Raw genomic sequence first — 18,652 nt, 5'->3', positions numbered from 1 at the left:
CAGGAAAGATGTCATTCCCAGCAAAGTGTGGGGGTGTTCCAAAGCACACATGATCACACCTTCCCCAGCACCATGATCTGGCATCTCCCCCTCCCCTCTAGCCAGGTGAAGGGCGGCAGAAGTAGAGGCTGGGGGTGAGTGATCCCCATTCCCACCAGGGTACTGGCAAGCCTAAGCATGGTGCCTCCCAATCCCAGCCCAACCTGGTTATCCAGAAGGACACCATAGTTGATGATACCAAAAGCTGCCAAAAGGCCCAAAAGAATCAACAGGGACACATTCCCTCATCCCTTTCCCAATGTAGTTCATCAGTTAGGGTGATCAAAGCAGTTTCTGTCCCAAAACCAGGCCTGGATCCACATTGAAATGAGTCTAGATAATCTGTCATCTCCAAGATTTCCCAAAGCTGTGTAACCACCACTATGTTCACAATTTCTCCACATACACAGCTATATCGGCTGGTTGAGAATTAACTTCATAAATCTGGTGAAATAAATTCTAGTTATGAAAGATACAAGAAGAGAGCAAACCTAAGCAACTCTCAGAATCCTTCTCAGTTCTATTCAATGGGACCTACTTATAGGAAAGTGCTCTTAGGACTACACTGTAAAACTGTCAGGGCAGATAGGCCATTAAAGCCATCAGTGAAAGTCCTGGAGGGTTGATGGGCTAGGGAGCCATTCCCCACCAGGACCATTCTGACCTAGAGTTGCTAAGTCCCCTTTCCCTCCTGGCTGGCAGGGGGATACCCAGCACTTACCTTCTCAATCCCCATCACGGCATGATGATGTCACTTCCAGGAGGGACATCATCATGCAGGCCCTGGGAATGCTCCCGGGCTTTGCACTGAGCCAGTGTGGACTCCAAACAGGCCAATTCTTAAAAAATCAGTCCAGTGTAAAGCTTGGGAGCCCACCTGGGGTCTGCGTAATGACATCACTCCAGGGAGTGACATCGTAGCACAATGCCAGGAGGACATCCCGAGAGGCCTGTTCCCCTGCCTCCCCCACCCCCACTGGGGGACTGATAACCTACTCTGACCCTAAAGCAGCTCAGTGCAAGGTGGGTGGGAGCCATCACTGTTATGAGCTGGTGGTCCTTGCCTTGGCCCCACCTCATGGCCCCCCATTGGCTGCCCCTATCTTTCTGGAGCCAATGGCTACTGTCATGCACCAAGTGCATGGGAGCCATGATTACTGCAAGGCAAATACAAACTGCCATTGCTGCAAAGGAGACACACCACCACTGCTGCAAGCCAGACACATGAGAAAAGCCATGGCAAGCTGTTCCCCCCATAAGGCAGGTGGATGCAAGCTGGATGGGAGCTGTGGTAAGCCTGTTCCTTCCTTTCCCCCTTGTACTGGGGGATGGATGGGTCCTCTTCTTCCCTCACCCCTCCAGCAGAAGACTAGGCCAGAGCAAACAAGGGGCAGGGTCCTTTCCTTCATCAATAAATACAGTTCCCTCCCAATAATTACAGAACATACTTCAAAGCAATGGGCACCTGAAAGGTCATCAAGGAATTGTCTCCAACGCAAGCATCAGGTTTTACATTTTTTATTGCTAAACTTACACACAAAACAGGTATTTGGGACAAATCTACAAACAGGTGGAAGAACACAAAATACAGGAAATAGGAAACAGCTGCTCACTATCTATCACTTGCATCAGATAAACAACTTTCCACCTGAGGGATGAATCACACTTGTCTCCCAGACAGAGCATCTGGGCTAGGCAAATTGAGACAAAGACATACACCATGGCCATTTTCACATATCTTCCCAGCCGCTGGAACATCACGCAAAACACCCGGAAGAGAGCGTCTTCTTGCACGAAATTGCACCAGGAAGATGCTGTCATCTGGGAGTTTTGCATGAAATTGTGTCTTTCTGGCACGATTTCACACAAGAAGATGCTGTCTTCTGGATGTTTTGCGCGATATTCCAGCAGCAGATAAGACGTGAAAATGGCCCATGTGAGCCCCTATTTAGGGGTTTCTCGTGATTGGGAAGTACTCTTTTTGAACCAATCCAAAAATGTGATGTCAGCTCAGAAGTCCCACCAAAGTCTACTCAACTAGTATGTTTAAAAAAAAAAGCCTAAGGCTTTTTATTTCCTGACCTGGATGGTCCAGGCTGACATGATCTCATTGGATTCAGAAGCTAAGCAGGGTTGGAAACTAAGCCCTAGTTAGCACTTGGATGATAGACCCCCAAGTAAGTGTAAGGTTGCTATGTACAGGCAGCAATCATAAACCACCTCTGTTCATATCTTGACTTGATAACCCTATGAGGTCGCCACAAAATAGCTGAGATTTGATGACACTTTACACACAGGCTTTTTACATTCCATTCCAGAACTGGTGTATTGGATACAAAGGAAGGAACAGAGAAGTGGCATGCTATGGACATCTATTCATGGATCCTGCCCACTGGAGTTGACAGGAGACAATGACAGAATTCCCAGAAAGTAACATATGCATGATGGTTTCTCTTCCCTTCCCTCACCCCATCATGATGTATCTGTGCAGTCTCCATTTCATAAAACAGAGTTGGGTGTTTTACTACAAGCACAAAGCAGGACAGGCTTACTCTTCATAAATACTTAGGAATTTGTCCACAACGATATTAATAAATAGGTTGTAGGACTGGAGATTATGAAAGATTTCATCAGCATATAACAATTTTTGGTTCAAATGAACCAAATTTTAGTCCAAAAATATATGAATTTTATTGAATAGCAATGGCTAAGGATTCTATGGAAAGTGCAAATAAGAACAATAATAAGGGGCAACTCTTAAGAGTCCCTGTGTTTAAAACAATCTGAGAATACCCCCATTAGGCAAAATTTGAGTATGATAGCTTTTTTAGGAGATCATTCTTTAAATCTGACTCCTAAGTTAAAATGATCAAAAACCTGCAGCAAAAAGGCTAATCAGTCAAATGCGTTTGCCATATCCAAAAACACCAATAGGCATTTTTTTCTACATAATATTTACCAAATCATCTAGCATTTATCTATGATAAATTTTATTAGGGTTCATCTGGGGCCAGGGATCTGTTGTTTCAGGGTTCTTGACTACTGCTCCTACTTCTTCTCTGGTAATATTTGTTTAAGCTGCCCTCAAACAGTGCCATCCTGTGCACAATTACACACCTCTAAATCCACTGAAGTCAATGGCCTTAGAAAGGAGAAACTCTGTTTAGAATTGTGCTGCAATCACCTCTGGTAAATTTTGGAATTTTTAATTTAACAAGAAAATCCTTAATAAACCAATCATCTGGCACATTAGATTTGTATAGATTTGTAAGAGTTCAAACCGGTTAAAAAATTTCCTGTGGGGTTGTTGGCCACCCTTCTTGATTGGAGGGATTCCTTTCTAAGTTTTGTTCATGTGCCAGTATTCTGGCTAAAATTTTTCTAGCAGCAGGTTCTAAACAAGCAAGTAATAGCAAATAAGTCTGATTCTAAACTGCATTCCTGCTTTATGGAATCCAAGGACCATCATTTCAAGTTCTGGGAAGTAGAGAGATGTCACTGCAAAATATTGGCAGCTAAATTCAAAGACCTTGTCTTCAATAAATTCAGTACAGTTGCATTTTAAGAATGTGTATTAAGAATTTCTTTATTAAGATGTTCTAATAATCTGAAATATAGGAACAGCTAAGAAATAATCATGCATGGTCTGAAATGCAAGAGGGAAGGAGAATGGCCACCCCTCCTTCCCCAAAACATGATTTTTTTCCCCCTTTCAAAATCTTACTATTGTTCCAAACATCTGTTTTATTTACTGATCACGTTTTCAGAGCAGGGAAATTCAGACAAAATCTCATACAAAGCATTTTCCCCAAATTTCTTTGTCTTCGTAAATTGCATTTCTTAGACCAGAAGACTGAGTAACAAAAACTGGAGATATTATCTGGGGATAGCACAAATTTGAAAAGGATTCGGACTAACAGTGAGGGCATAGATCCTGTCTTCCTTGGGCCTGGGATGGTTCTTGGGGACGCAGAAAGTGAAATGCTGCAGGAGGGTGGTGAAGAAGATGAAGAGCTCCATTCTAGCCATTGGTTCTCCAGGGCACGCATGGCGACCTGCAGGAAAAGCAAGCAGAATAACTGAGAGTTGAAGGAGGGAGACCTCAGAACTCAGCTCCACATACAACATGCAGTTCTCACACAGAGCTGATACTGACAATAATTTATTGAGATCGTGGAAGCAATTAATTCAAGCAAGTTTCCAAACTCTCCAGCTGTTGCCTGACCATAGGGTTGCCAGGTCCCTGTACCCTCCCGCTGGGGGTGGGAGGGAACTGGCACTTATCTCGTGCCAGCAGCATGGTGTTCCTTTGCATGAGTGCCCTGGTGCCTGTGTGATGATGTCACTCCCAGAAGTGACGTCATTACACCAGCCAAGTGAGTGGTCCCACACTCCGTGTGGGGCTGATTCTGCCTATTTGGGGCCAAAATCAGCCCCAAATAAAGTGTGGGAATGCTCCTGCAGCTGGCATGACGTTACTTCTGGGAATGACGTCATCACGCCTGCTGGGAGCATGCATGTGCTGTGCATTCCTGGGGAGCCTGCTGGTGGCAGGCAACCTCCTGGACCTTGCCACCTCCCGCCAATCACAGGCAGGTCAGTGGGCAGGGAGGCGAACCCCCGGGGGTTTGACCGCCACCAGTGGGCACCTGGGAATCCTACCTGACCATGTGCTCATATGCTGATTAGCCTATATTCAGTTTCTGGCACACCACCACGAAGCCACATTTAAGGGCCTAGCTACATGTTACAGTTTCTGGTCTGCCCAGGTCTAGAGATATGCTGAGAGTTCCGGGTTGAAACTTAGGTACATGAGACTATGACATGTGGGGAGAGGAGGCTTAAGCCTCCCCCATTACATTTTCTTAACCTCAAAATTCCCCATGAAACCTGCTGAGGAAATTTATGTATACAGATCAGCAGCTTTCCTGGACCACTCCCAGTCAACTGCCAGCATTCTTCTCCTTTTGATTTACCTGCGGAGAAAGGCAGGAAGGCCTCTCGCTTGACAAACTGCCCATTTGCATCCAAGAAATGCTCAGGGTAGAACTGGTGTGGCTTCTCCCACATGGTTTCATCCTTCAGCACAGAAGATAAGTGATTGAAGACTACAGTCCCCTAAAAAGACAGGAAAAAGCCCTGATTAGAAAATGCATCCGGTTTCAGGTGATGCTTCTTTTCTGAATATGTAGAATGTATGTGGAGGTCTATGTAAAGTTTATAGACAGAAAATCCATGTTAGCATCAAAGTGCAGGTAAATATGTAAGCAAAGGGGAATAGCAGAACTTGCCCTTTTGTAAAAAAAAAAAAAATTAAAAAAAAAGCCTGCACCTGCTCCCGGGGGAAACTAACAAAAAACAAAAAAAATGTCTATCACTACATATAAATCCAATGGGGAAAAAGAGTGAAAGTCTATACAAGGACATGGGGCGGGGGATGAAGGGAGATGAGTGGAGGTGGGAAAGAGAGAAGGAGTACAACTGCAAATATTTAATGTTTAAGATGAAAACAGAGCTGGGTGCAGGGTGGGCATCAACATGCCCTGGCAATGCAATACTAAACCCACAGACTTCAGTAGACTTAACAGGCTGTAACTCTGTTTGGGATAGAACTAGGGGTGTGCACAAAAAAATTGATATTCTTCAAATTCAGGTATCCAGAATAGCATATATATTCGGTATTCCCAATAGCTGGGTTCAAAAATACCGATATAGTGTTAGGATTTGGGTTTTATTTGGAATTCCAAATATATTTGGCTCTACTATTTTCTATGAGGGAATATTTCTGCGGGTGGGGGCTGGAGGGGCCATTTTTCAAGCAAGCTACACAAAAATTGCAGATAACCTAGTCCTGCCTGTCTACTAAAGACCACCACCACCACCCGCCAAGATTCAAGTCAATTAGGTCAAGGTGTTCAATTCCACGGGCCCCTGAATTGGTGCACCCAGCCACTCTCCATTTTTTTCCTATGGGGGGGGGGCACTTTATCCAATGCTTTTTCCAGATCAAAGACAGAAGCATAAAAACAGCCTTAGGCAAACACACAAGAATAACCACACTGGCCAAGCCTCCCAATGCAAACAAAACCAAACAAAGCACAACAGAATCAAAGTTAAATGAGTGAATTCCAGATTAATCAAACTGAAGTAGGCGACACTATTACAAGCCTAGCAGAACCAGTGTCACTCAAAAGGTGCTGCAACCTTTAAAATGCAATTCCTAGATATTCCTGAATATATCCAGATAATTTGGGCAAGCAAATGCTGGTTTATCTGAATATACCCAAAGAAAATAGATTAGAGGTGGGATTAGGACTGGAAAACGGACCTAAATTTTCATGGACTGGCCCATTTCGGCGGTTTGCAAACCGGGGATCGTGGATTGCCTGTTTTCTCATGGACCCATGACCTTTTTGCCAGTCCGTTGGTCCAGGTTTTTTAAAAGTTTAATGTGCTCCCGGCACCGCTTGGAAGCGGCACCGGGAGCACTTTAACCCCCTCCTTGCTCCAGCTGACAGGTGGGGACTTCCCTGCCAGTCAGCTGGAAGGAAGGTTAAAGTTTAAAGCACTTCTGGCACTGCTTGCAAGTGGCACAGGGAGTGTTTTAACCCCCTTTGCTCCAGCTGACAGGTGGGACTTCCTTGTCAGTCAGCTGGAGAAAGGGGAGTTAAAGTTCAAAGCGTTCCCAGCACTGCTTGTACGTGGCATGGGGAGTGCTTTAACTTCCCCCCTTGCTCCAGGCCACTGTTGGCCCATGGTATTTTCCGGTCCATGCTCACCTCTAATCCCGATATCCCTAGATGGCACTATAAATGTAAGAGAAGATAACTAATTCTTATACTTCCAACTTGGCAGCTCTTATTTATACCAAGATAAAGCACAGGGCCTCTGATTTAAGTCTGTTCCAAAGCAAGAGTTTTGACTTTGATTGGCGATGTATCATGTACAACTTGTCTACCACAAAATCTGTTGTTTCTTTATTTTGCTAAAACATTGCAGCAGATCCTGAGGTTTGTGCAGAAATTGTTCTCTGCCATTCTAAACATTTCTTTGTCAGTAATGAGGTTTACAGGGTCAGGCTGTAAGTACACTCAATAACTTTAATGACATTGGTATCACATTTTTCTTTTAGAAATCATTCCCTCGAGAGGCTGTTTCCTCCATTTTTTTGCTGTGTGTCAAAAATGTATTCAACTAATATTGTGCTTGGCATTATTTATATTTCAGCTGATAGATAGATAGATAATGTATTCTCAATATGAGCCATGATGACATGAGATCCAATTGAATCAAATGGAGCTGCATAAGAACCACTGTTGATCTGTTGCAGTGCTTTTTCATCAGGTCCTTTATGTGATCCATGAAGAAATGATTAGGTGGCTCTGATTTTTAGAAGTGTCATTTCAAGGGATTGTACCTTAGGGATGACAAACTTTCCAACTTCAACATCATGGCGTGTTATATAAGGAAATGCAAAAACTACAATATCAGCACAACGTTGAATTTCATGGATCACAGCATTTGTATAAGGCATGTTTGGCAGATCCTCCATCACGGGTGCTTTGTGTCTGCCAAGTACTTCATCAATTTCTTCATGGACTTTTTCTGGAAATATTAATTAATTTGTTATGAATTTACTGCATGTGTATCCCATCTTTCCAAGCAGCTCAGAATGGTGTTTTATTCCCTCCTCCTTTTTCTCTGCATGTCACACAAACCCCTCTGCTAGAAGTTCTGTCCCTTCTCATAAAGAAATATGCCAAGTAATGAAATCAACAAGGAGAGCTGATGCTTCCTTTGTTTAAAGAGACACCAAATGAAAACTAATCCTCTGTATCCCAAAACCGAAACAAGCAAGCCTCTTTTGCTATTATTCTTATTTTGGGAAGAACACCCGGATTCCAAGGATCAGCCTGCTTCCCTTGGGTTATCCTCAGCCCTGTCATAATTTGACTGGGGCAAACAATTCAGTTTTCACTAAACTCTCTGCTCAAGTTAGCAATGCCCACTTAATTCTAAATTTCTAACTCTGTCACAGTATTATATTATTCTTTCCTCAGGTAATGCCCCATTCATCCACTGGTTTGATTATACAATATCTTTTTGATTTGCCCAGTGGAAATCTCTAAGTGGAGATCTTTCACACAGCCTTCCTACTGTATCACATTTGAGTACAGGGAAGGGTCAGTCTTTCTAGATGGGCTTGCAGATGGCCTCCTTCAAAGGAATGGCTAGATATACAGAGAGAACCATTTTGTATCAGGTTGCAACTGGCCTCTTATCTCTGCATGCCTAAGCTGACAAAATAGGAGGTGAGGTGTGCCATGACTAACACTATCTAGCTACCAACTCTCAAGTTCATCTGAGTCATGGTTGGTGTACCCACTCCTTCCTCTCTTCTGTTGTGCAATAAGAATACTTGAAGAGATGTACAGTGCACATCTGCAGATGTCTGAAAACTTAACTGCCAACAGTTAAGAGGTGGATTTTGGATGATATGAAACAGGATATAAACATTACACACTGAAGAATGTGGAAACAGCCCCAATTTATTATTGTTTTTATTTGATGAAAGCTGCAATGGGGATCCTTCTGGAATAGCAGTGAAAATAAACTTAAAATTTCAAATTGTATCTTCAGAGGAATGAGAAAACCATTCAAAACACAAACCCTCTGTGGAAAGTCTACATTTCCCACGATGCTCATTACTTACTTTGAACCTCAGGATGAAGGACCATTTTTAGCAACCCCCAAAGTATGGTGGAACCAGTGGTTTCAGTGCCAGCTGCAACCAAGTCATAAATAATTTTAATAAGGTTCTTCTCATTAAAACTGCTCTTTGGATTCCCTTTGGCCTGAAAGAAATAAAAAGTTGGTCATTCCCATGGCAATACTCAATATTACTTCATGTTTGGGAGCTGACATGTGAATTAGCAATAACTGTGTTTGTTCTCAGTGGCATGCAAGATATACCCTTAAAAAAGGATAAGGAATGGATGAACTGGTGTTCACTGTCCCTAGATATAACACGGAATTAGACAGTAGAAGGAGCCCGTGGCTGCCCACCCAAAGGGAAGCTGTATTTTAACTCCCCCTTCCTACCTTTTCCATCTCCTCAAGAAAGGCATCAATGAAATCTCTTCGAAAAGTGGGGTCCCAGGTTTTCTTATGTTCATTCACAATCTCTCTTACAATGGCAATAATATCATTATACAGTTTCCTAATTTTAAGGTGAGGTCCAGGAACATAGGAAAGCCAGGATGCTGCAGTGAAGATCTGTCATATGAACAACTGAATCAGAATGACATGTGATAAGGCTATTTGCCCTGAAATAAAACTTTGATATAATAACTAGTTTCCTTTACACACTGGTGGAGAGAACTCCTTGCCTCATCTTCTCCATTCTGTGATTTGGTAGTCTGAGGACTGAAGCTATTAAATTTGTTCTAAAATACTGTGTTTCAGTTTAGATAACCATTAATAAAAAGGCCTCCCACATCAACACCCCACACTTGCCAATGCTTTCAAACGAATGATGTTATCAAAGGTTAAATTACAAAGAAGAATGAGGAATACCTTCACATTCCACAACTGAAAGAGGTTCCCTCTTTTTGCAGTTTCTATTAATGTTTATGTGTAAAGATTTGGTATGGAAATATACAGAGTATTGCACATATCATAGAAGTCATTGCAAGGTTCCACTTCCTACTGATTTAAATAGATCAAACTCCTAATCCTTTTGAATAGAGAGAAAGTCATTATTGAGAATGGAAGCAAGCGTCCATCCCAATTTGTGTCCCACTGGAGCCAAAAACTGCCCAGCAGTCATGCATCATCATGATAGTATCTGCTGTTGGTAGCAGCCTGAAGTTCATTGTGGCACATCCCTGTTTGTGCCTGCATTGTCTGGTCTAATGTAAAGAACTGATGATCTATATTGCTGAGCTTCGTATTGAAGTTATTGAGGCTATCATTATAAGTCCATGCTTCACTGTTCTGCTACCTATTGAAGCAGTGCACGGATCCTGTTTATAGCTTAACGTCCCCAAAGGCCATTAACCTAATGCACAATACCTGTAAAGAAATCCAATAAACGGACAATTGCCAGTTATCTCAACATTAGGGGAACAGGGGACAGAACTGAATTGGATATGCTCCCTTCGTCCAAGTTTGGCTTACTGTGAGATGCTATTGGCATTTAGGCAGCCTCTCTTCTTAATTATCCAGAGTGACTCAATAAGGTACCTGGGGCAGGTTTCTGGTGAATGTCTTCATGATTTCCTCAGTCAAATGCATTAGCTTCAGGAAGGTCTCATCATTGTATTCAAAGCGGTCACCAAATGTTAGGGTGCAGATAATATTTCCAACTGCATTGTTCACAAGATTTTGTGGGTCAAAGGGAGAGCCTGGATGAGACACAGCAACAACAACAACGATGACACTAGAACTATGTCATCCTATATGATGAGATTCCATATGGCCTGAATAAATGATGCACTGTGTTGGATGAACCCAATGGAATGGGCCTTTCTCAGAGAAGGGCCCCTCCCTTGCACAACCATCTGCCAGCAGTATCTCATTGCATTCTGTAAAGCAACTCCCATCCAGCTGCAGATGTGTTTGAAGGACACCACAGACAGTGAATATTCCATTAAACTTCAGTCCCAAGACAGGGATAAAAGTAACAGAACAGTAGTTACCAAGCTTTTATATCCAGAGATCACTTTTCACATTGACTTTTCTGCTAGAGAACCATTATCCATAGCCAAGCATTCTCAGAAGCACACTTACTTCACAACGATGTTGGGCATCACCATTGTCTTGTATGAATTCAGAATGCATCCTAAAACATGCCCATCAGTCCAGTGAGGCCTCAGTTGCAGGGGATGATCAGTAATGGTGGACAAACTCTCTTTTGGAGAAGCTTTACATGGGAGAAGTAGTGGGATGCGGCCCTTAATCTTTCCGCTGCAAGCTATCTGCCCTTGGCTGTGTTCTCTGAGTTGATTAGGGCCAGGTGCAAAATTTTTGTTGCTGCCACACTAGCCTCAAGCATTGGATCAGGAATCAAATCTTTGTCATTGATTGTCCTATGCTGTACATATTATTTTAGTTGTTTCTATTTTTGACCTTGTAAAGGTCAAAGGCTGGAAGATCCATAAATGGCAATCCTAAACAGATTTATACCCCTATAAACCCATTTGTGCATTCAGATGGGGATTGTGGCAATGGTGGGAAGCAGGCAGGGCAGCTTCTGTTGCAAGAGACCTGCAGTGTCATTTCTAGTGCAAAACTGAAAATGACATCATTCTGTTGGGGTGACGACAGGATGCCTAGAATGTCACACTGATGCAACTTTCGGTTTTGCACTGAAAATGTCATAGCGTGTTGGCACTACATCGAGGAAATCATCCCTGCCTCCCGAATTTCTCCCTCCAGGTTGCCAGCCATAGCTGGCAACCCTAGAAGGAAGAGTTTAGTATATACACAAACAATGCGCGCAAACCTAAGTAGGTTTACACAGAAGAGAATCCCATTTTATTCAATGGGATTACTGCCAATTCTAAGCTTTCTTAGAATTGACCTCTCCACCAACACACACAGAAGTGTACTCACCAACTTGTCAATGGCAAGTATGTTTTATTACCTTGACAAGATGGAAGCAATGGCAAGGAAGCAGCAGAGTCTCTTTGCTTCTTTGCCAACCTGCATGCAAACACTGCTACTGGCAGTAAAGACGAAGAAGGCAGAGGGTGGTATGCCAAGGCGATGAGGGTGGAGTCAGGAAAAGCCTGGATTTCCTAGGAGATCTGCAAACAGTGGCAGAGTGGGCTGGCAGCTCTGCCTACCGCTTGATTTCCTTTATTCATTCCCCTCTCTGGTCACCCATTGGTGGCTTTTGTGTAGAGTATTAAAGCAGGAAATAATAGCAGAAGTTGAGGAAGGACACAACTTACTACCATGTTGAAACTCCTTAAAAGTGTGTAGAATTGATGAGGAGGGAAAAAATAGAGGAGAGTTTTGCACAGGGAATTGAAAGTTTCTGAATTCTTCCCATCTCTCATGCTGTCATATGTATTGTATATGTGCCATCCAGTCATAGGCTACTTATGGCAACTGTAGCAAGGGGCTATCAAAGCAAGTAAGAAGCAGAGGTGGTTTGCCAGTGCCTCCCTCTGCAGAGTCTTCTTTGGTGGTTGCCCATCCAAGTACTGGCCCTGCTTAGCTTTTGAGATCTGACAATATCTGGCTATACCATGGTGCCCTCTCTCCCCATGCTCTCATATGGATGACATCAGTTTATCCTTCCTTTGTTCCCTTTTTCCATTTAGGATATGAAAAACAGCCCCCAATCCTTGGCCTGTTTTTTTGTCCCTTTGTATAGAAGGACAAAGGAGTGGTTCCTATTTCCTTGATGTTTTCATACACACACACCCTCTGCACCCTCTCTTGCCTCAGTCCTCCTTATTACATATTTTAATTTGCTTTTCTTTGTAGTCTCATTTTCCTCCTCTCCAGTCTAAAAGCAAAACTGAATTCTTCAGGAGGGCCTTCTTACATAGGTAACAGGGCTGTGTGGTAAGGAAATGGTTCAAAGAGTGTTGCAAAAATGTTTCAGAGAGAGACAGTGGCCGTTTTCACACTGCTTACTGGCCATAGCGCCAAGCTCCCGGAACTGCCATTCTCACGCGAAATCGTGCCAGGAAGACACTGTCGTTCCGGGAGCTTGGCGTGATGTTCTGCGGCTGGTAAGCAATGTGAAAACAGCCATTGGTAAAGAGGTAAGTATACTACCTACTGGGTAGTTTAAGGGTTGTTAAAGATGTCATGTTTAAATACTTATGCTTTATTTCAGCAATGTTATATATCTGTGTTCAGATTCATGCTGCTTTCAGATTTCTACAACCCATACCCTCTTGTTTTGTTCACTGAATGTCTTAATTGTTGATCTTATTGACTTGCACTGTGTGATTCACCTTGGATCTCAGTGAGAAAGGTGGACTATAAATAAATATGTACTGGCTACTGTCTATAATATATTACTGTGTTCTGCATGTTACTGCACTTATGACTCTTCTAGGTAGTTCTGTGTAGCTTAATATGTCATATCAATCTGCTTATGCTTTGTTTCAGCATTTTTTCCAGCTCTGTATCAGATTTCTGCCTGTTTTCAAAAGTCTGTATCCTTACCCTATTGTATTGTGTCCCAGTCACTGACCTTATTTACTTACACAATGTAATCTGCCTTGAATCTCAGTGAGAAAGGAGGACTATAAATAATATAAATAAAATAAATAAATTTATTTTTGCGTACTCCACTCTCCCATCCTGGCCCTTTTTTGCTTTCTAGTTCCTACTTTTTGAATGTAATTTTATTTGCAATAAAGGGTAATTCATCTGGATTCTAACTTCCTTCTTTTCCTTCCCTCCTTAAGAAAAATTAGCCTCTAGTCCTTTTTGTTGTGGAGATATATGGGGAAACTTGTACTTCTCTTGAGCTACAAAAATGTCTAGAGAGGCTAGGAATTCAGAGGAACTAGTAGTTTATGGCAATGGATCATTATGACATTATTGAACTACAGCTACAATTGCCAATATTTTCTAAACTGTTCAACAAACTCCTCAGGTGGTGGGGGGATGGCAGCTGCAGGGGGCTGAGGCAAGGAGAACGCAGTGGGAAATGCCATGTGCATGCTCAGTTGCCAATGTGAACTCTTCTACATTTGTAGCAATGAGGGCCACAGAGAGAATTTTTGCCCATGTGGAAGCTGCCTAAATTTGTTAGTCTCTAACATACCACAGGCCTCTTTTTATCATGTTAGTGAAAGTTAATTCTAACCATGCAAGCAGGGAATGCTATTTATTGTTTAGTACTATTCTGCACTTCATCAATAAAATATTATGATGATTTGGAGACAAGCACTCATTTCTAATATGATCTAATGCTGGGGTAGCAGCAGAGACAACCAAACATAATTTGGTTATTTTTGTACTTAAAGAATAAGTGCTCTGCACATGGAAAATAAGCAGGAGATTGATGTGGAGAAGGAAAAATAGATGCTATATGGGGTTACTACAATCCTTCCTCCCCACTTGCCCAATGGAGCAACATAAGAAACAATGGGCAAGGAAAACAATGGGGCAGGTATTGTGATGTCACTTCTGGGTGACATCACAGCACCTACAATGTTCTAGGAACTCCCCCAGATCTTCTTCTCAAGTTCAAAATTAAAAATATTCACTCAACATATTTGCTCACAAGACCAAAATTACAATCACCATCCCATGCTTCCAAATGGACACAAGGGCTAGCCTCCCTCATGTCCCCAAGAATGAGATGCACCTCCTTGTGATCTGAACTCAGAGCACAGATATCCAGCTTCTTCAGACACCCTCTCTTCAAGTGTTTTCTTCCCCATCCCAAAGTTTTTCAGAGTAGAGACACAGAATTTCCTTTGCTCCTTCCATCCACTGCTGTATGTTGCCATGAGTATTCCTGAAGGATATGAAAAGAATTCTTTTCAATTCACGGTTTGTTCTCTATTCCCAGGAAATATTAAAAAAAAAATAAGTGAGAGTTTTTTGTTATCTTTTTTGTTCCTGATCAGAGATGTTTTGCAAGGAAGGAGGAGTAAGTCTCTCAAGTACACGTTCAGTTCCTGTTCAGCCCCACAGAACCCACACAGGCAGAGGTTACTCTTTACAACAGCTTCCAGTCAAGAAGATCCTACTGGTCAAATAGCCATCAAGTGACAATATCCCCCACCCTGAGTGGCATATCTAATTTTGCAGGTCATAATCTCATAATAATGTTTACTAGATCGCCAGCCTGCATGCACCTATATTTGTCAAAGAAGGGAAGGGAAGGGAAGGAAGGGAAGGAGAGGCAGGCAGGAAGGAATCGAATAAAGTCCTCTGCCTACTTACCCAAATATAGTTTACTCCTCACAGACAACCCAATTGGCACTGTTTTTAAACTTGAAAGTTTTTATATATTTAATTATTTTAAAAAAATTCTCTCCAGCTCTAATTCCTCCCTCTGATTCCTCCTTTTCCACCTTGCTTTCTTTCTCCATAGTTGAGTCTATAGGAAAAGGGACATTCAGGAAATGGAGCGAATATATGGCTCTGTCTCTTCCGGGTAGTTTGAAAGTAGGAGAAGACTGTGGAGTGGCAGCTGGGCAAATCTTTAGTTCTTTCTAGCTCTCCTTTCCACAGCTGCTGTCATAGGCAGGAAGAAATTCCATTTATCTATTATTGCATTTTATCCTGCCCTTCCTCCAAAAAAATCAAGATAGCATTCTGCTATGTTATCCTCATAACAACCCTGTGAAGAGGAATAGGCTGAGAAAGAGAATGAGGATTTGAGCTCAGACGTTCATTAACATAAAAGATGCATATTACAGCTCTACACTAACCATTAATAAATATCCAGTAATAAATACAAATGTTTCATAAGGCATATATAATTACATTTATGAGGTTGGGAGATAATAGATGGATCTCAGTATTGCTACATTTAAATATTCATTGTTGTTTTACCATAAAGTCACAGCTGACTAAGGTTTTCAAGGCAAGAGATGACCAGTGGTAGTTTGCCATCTCCTGGCTCTGCACAGCAACCCTAGACTTCCTTGGTCTCCCATCAAGGTATCAACCAGAGCTGATCCTACTTCGCTTCTGAGAGCAGACAAGGTTGAGCTAGTCTGGGTTCTTCAGGGGCAGAGCATCTTTAACTATTAAGTTGTCTTAAGTCTAATATTTTCTCTTATATACCATAGCCAGAGCACTGCATACAAACATTGCTAAAGCATACCATCACTGCACGAACAGCACTCACCTTCACAATTTTTTGTAAAGCCTGCTAGCTTGAACAGTGGATTGTATGGCCGGCTAGCAAAGTCCTCTGCTTTCTGTCCCAATGTCTCTTTTATCATCTTGAATCCACTCAGTACAACAAATCTGTGCCATCCAACTTGAAATGAGTAGGCTGATCCATACTTTTCTGCCAGCTATGATTTTTTGAAAAAAGAAGATGCACTACTATCCACAGAACACTACAATAAAAAGATCCCCTTGCCACATTATCATGTAATCCCTAAACAAACATATTTTATCAAGCTACCAGAAATTTGCTACATTAAGGTACAAACTTGGCTTTGTTCAGGAGCTAAAGAGTTGCATGGATGCACTTTTCAGATACATGTTCAGGATCTTCTCAGAGACTTCAACTGTCAAGCACTACTATTTAATAAGACTAGATGTACAAAGTGGGTCTGGCCAGTACTTACACGCTTAAGAGAAATATGTGGATTTCTGAGATCAATTAGCAGCATGTTCCCCAGGAAAGGGAGAGGAGTAGGTCCCGGTGGAATCCGACTGCTTTTCTTTCTGTACATCACGTAATCAAACAGCAGGGCTAACAGTAGGAAAAGGATGAGCACTGTTGGGATGTTGTTCCAGGAGGATGAGGCTTGGGTCCCCATCCGATAGATGGAAGCTGGGATCACAGCTGTCGGCATCTCCATTTTCCTCCCACTTGGTCTCTTCCAGAGTAGTTCTTGCTCCTCCAAATCTGAGTCTTTGCAGCTTCTCCTGTTCCTGCAAAGTCTCCTGCCTCCTCTTCTCAGAATCCAATCCCTGTAAGAATGTGATCCACTATTAATATCTCTACATCAGGAGCTGTAGATTTTCACTGTAATTAAAAAAGTTATGCAAGGGCTTAAGTTACATTAATAAACTTGTGGTCCAGCTAAGCGTGCTGTGGAGATCTATGATCAGGAAGCTCTCCTATGTTTTATTTTGAAGGCAAAAACAGCCATGGAGAGCCCAGATTCAGATTGGAGCTGCCCTAAATGAGAAGCGGGGAAGAGATTTTTCTCCCTTCCCTCCTAATACAGATCTCACAACATACATTATAGACCTATCTATTTGCCCCACCCGGGAAAACATAGATATGCCATATGGATGCTTATTAAGATTTTCCCTGTGGGATGTACAGTGGGTGCTTTTGTGTTGGGGGGGGGTTTCAGGTGTTTGGCACTGGAGAGGGTTTTTTAAAAAAACTTCCCCCACATAACGCCCTACTCCTAATTGGGACTATCAGGGCTGCTTTTACCTTTAGAAGCAATTACAAGATATTCTGATCAGAGATCTCTGACATTATATATAGATTGTCCCTCAGAATGATTCCATAAAGGGCCAAGCTACAAGTAACGAATGACACTTGAACGGCAAGTGAACAGACTCACATGTATTCCTCCCTGTTCACTTGCGCTCCACTCGATCACACAGCGATCAAGTGGAGAGCAAGTGAACAGGGAGGAATACATGTGAGTCTGTTCACTTGCCGTTCAAGTGTCATCATTTGTAGCTTGGCCCAAAGATTAACATAGATGATCTTTAATTTATACGGGCTAGAACACCCGTTGCAAACTCCTCTTTTCTACTCCCTTTCATGATGGTGAAAATCCTTCTAATGCACATAAGCACTTTTGACAACCTTTCTGAGAATATTTAACCCACTCTTTAATTTTGGAATATTGAGACAGTGTGTAAAAAGCATTATTCAAAAATTTCTTGTCTGCAATTTGTAAATGTGGAAATGTACACACTTCCATAGCCTAAACCTGTGTACTTTCCACCATGGGACAAATAATACATTGAGGGAGATGATTTAGAATGCAAAACTTGAAGGTTTTTTTTTTAAATTCTTCCTGTGCCATAGTCCTTGTTCTGTACAGATGAACTGCCAAGATTGGATGTGCTGAAATCCAATACCATTCTCCTGAGTAAGAGCCATGTGAGCATTCCCTGGACCAGAAACAAAAAAGGCAATGTGCACCCATGAATTCTCCACCCATAAAAGTATGCAATAAGACCTGGAAGCAAAACATGAATTGTGAGGGTTGATTCACATATGAATGTTAAACATAAGCCCACAATGGGCTTAAGATTGGAGTAACTCTGCATAGGTTTGTGCTCTTAGTCCTTCAACCACCAACCCACACATCCACCTTGAATCTGTTATCCTTTTGGGGGGAAATAAGCTGAAACAATACACATGCATCTTGACAAGATATTTGAATGAGATTTGTTTTCAACCCTTTAGAGATAATTTTTACAGCTGTGGCTGGAAGGAGGTCAAGAAATTCAACCATATGCCAAGCCTCCAGCTGGCAGCACCTAGAGCTGCAGGCTGCCAGCTAGTCAGCCAGCCTGGGAAGATAAGCCCCGGCCCAACAGCCAACCTGGTGACCTGTGCCACTGCACTGGGGCCAGGGCACTGCAGGGCTGCCCTTGGCACTCTCACCCTCTGGTGCCCTAGGCAACAGCCTTTCCCTCCAACCCCTGTGAGGTCTGCTGTCCTGGTAGGGTAGCCAGCCTCCAGGTGAGGCCTGGAATCCCCTGATCTCTAAACTATATGGATGATTTCCCTGGAAAAAATAGCTGCTTTGTTTTTATTTATTTATTTGCATTTGTACCCCACCCAGGCTCAGAGTGGCAATGTGCCACTTTGGGGGATGGCATCACATTTCTGTTGCGCTCCCCCTCTCCCAAAAACCTCTGCCCTTCTCAGGCTCTGCCCCTAAATCACCAAGAATTTCTCAAC

At 42.5% G+C, this 18,652-nt stretch overlaps 1 protein-coding gene across 1 annotated transcript; it reads right to left on the bottom strand.

Annotated features, from left to right (window-relative positions):
- Positions 1-1,541: 1,541 nt before the first annotated feature.
- On the bottom strand, positions 1,542-16,624 carry LOC129336068 (cytochrome P450 2D14-like). The gene is made up of 9 exons (XM_054989039.1): positions 16,332-16,624; positions 15,881-16,052; positions 14,384-14,536; positions 10,285-10,445; positions 9,142-9,315; positions 8,753-8,894; positions 7,457-7,644; positions 5,016-5,157; positions 1,542-4,094 (listed from the first exon to the last, which is right to left on the bottom strand). The coding sequence occupies exons 1-9, from the start codon at positions 16,566-16,568 to the stop codon at positions 3,916-3,918; spliced, it is 1,548 nt and encodes a 515-aa protein (XP_054845014.1). The 5' UTR covers positions 16,569-16,624; the 3' UTR covers positions 1,542-3,915.
- Between the last annotated feature and the right edge of the window lie 2,028 nt (positions 16,625-18,652).

Source organism: Eublepharis macularius, chromosome 9 (genome assembly GCF_028583425.1).
Source record: "Eublepharis macularius isolate TG4126 chromosome 9, MPM_Emac_v1.0, whole genome shotgun sequence".
Lineage (NCBI taxonomy): Eukaryota > Metazoa > Chordata > Lepidosauria > Squamata > Eublepharidae > Eublepharis > Eublepharis macularius.
Note: the sequence above shows the minus strand (reverse complement) of the source record. Positions and strands in the feature narration are given on the sequence as shown.

Bases quoted from the DNA above. Each gene is read 5' to 3' on its own strand.
- LOC129336068 (XM_054989039.1), bottom strand. From the start codon at position 16,568: ATGGAGATGCCGACAGCTGTGATCCCAGCTTCCATCTATCGGATGGGG. The intron at 10,446-14,383 runs GTGCATCTCATT...TGTCTCATCCAG, and splicing joins TGAGTTCAGATCACAAGGAG to GCTCTCCCTTTGACCCACAA. The intron at 9,316-10,284 runs GTACCTTATTGA...TTCATATGACAG, and splicing joins TCACCAGAAACCTGCCCCAG to ATCTTCACTGCAGCATCCTG.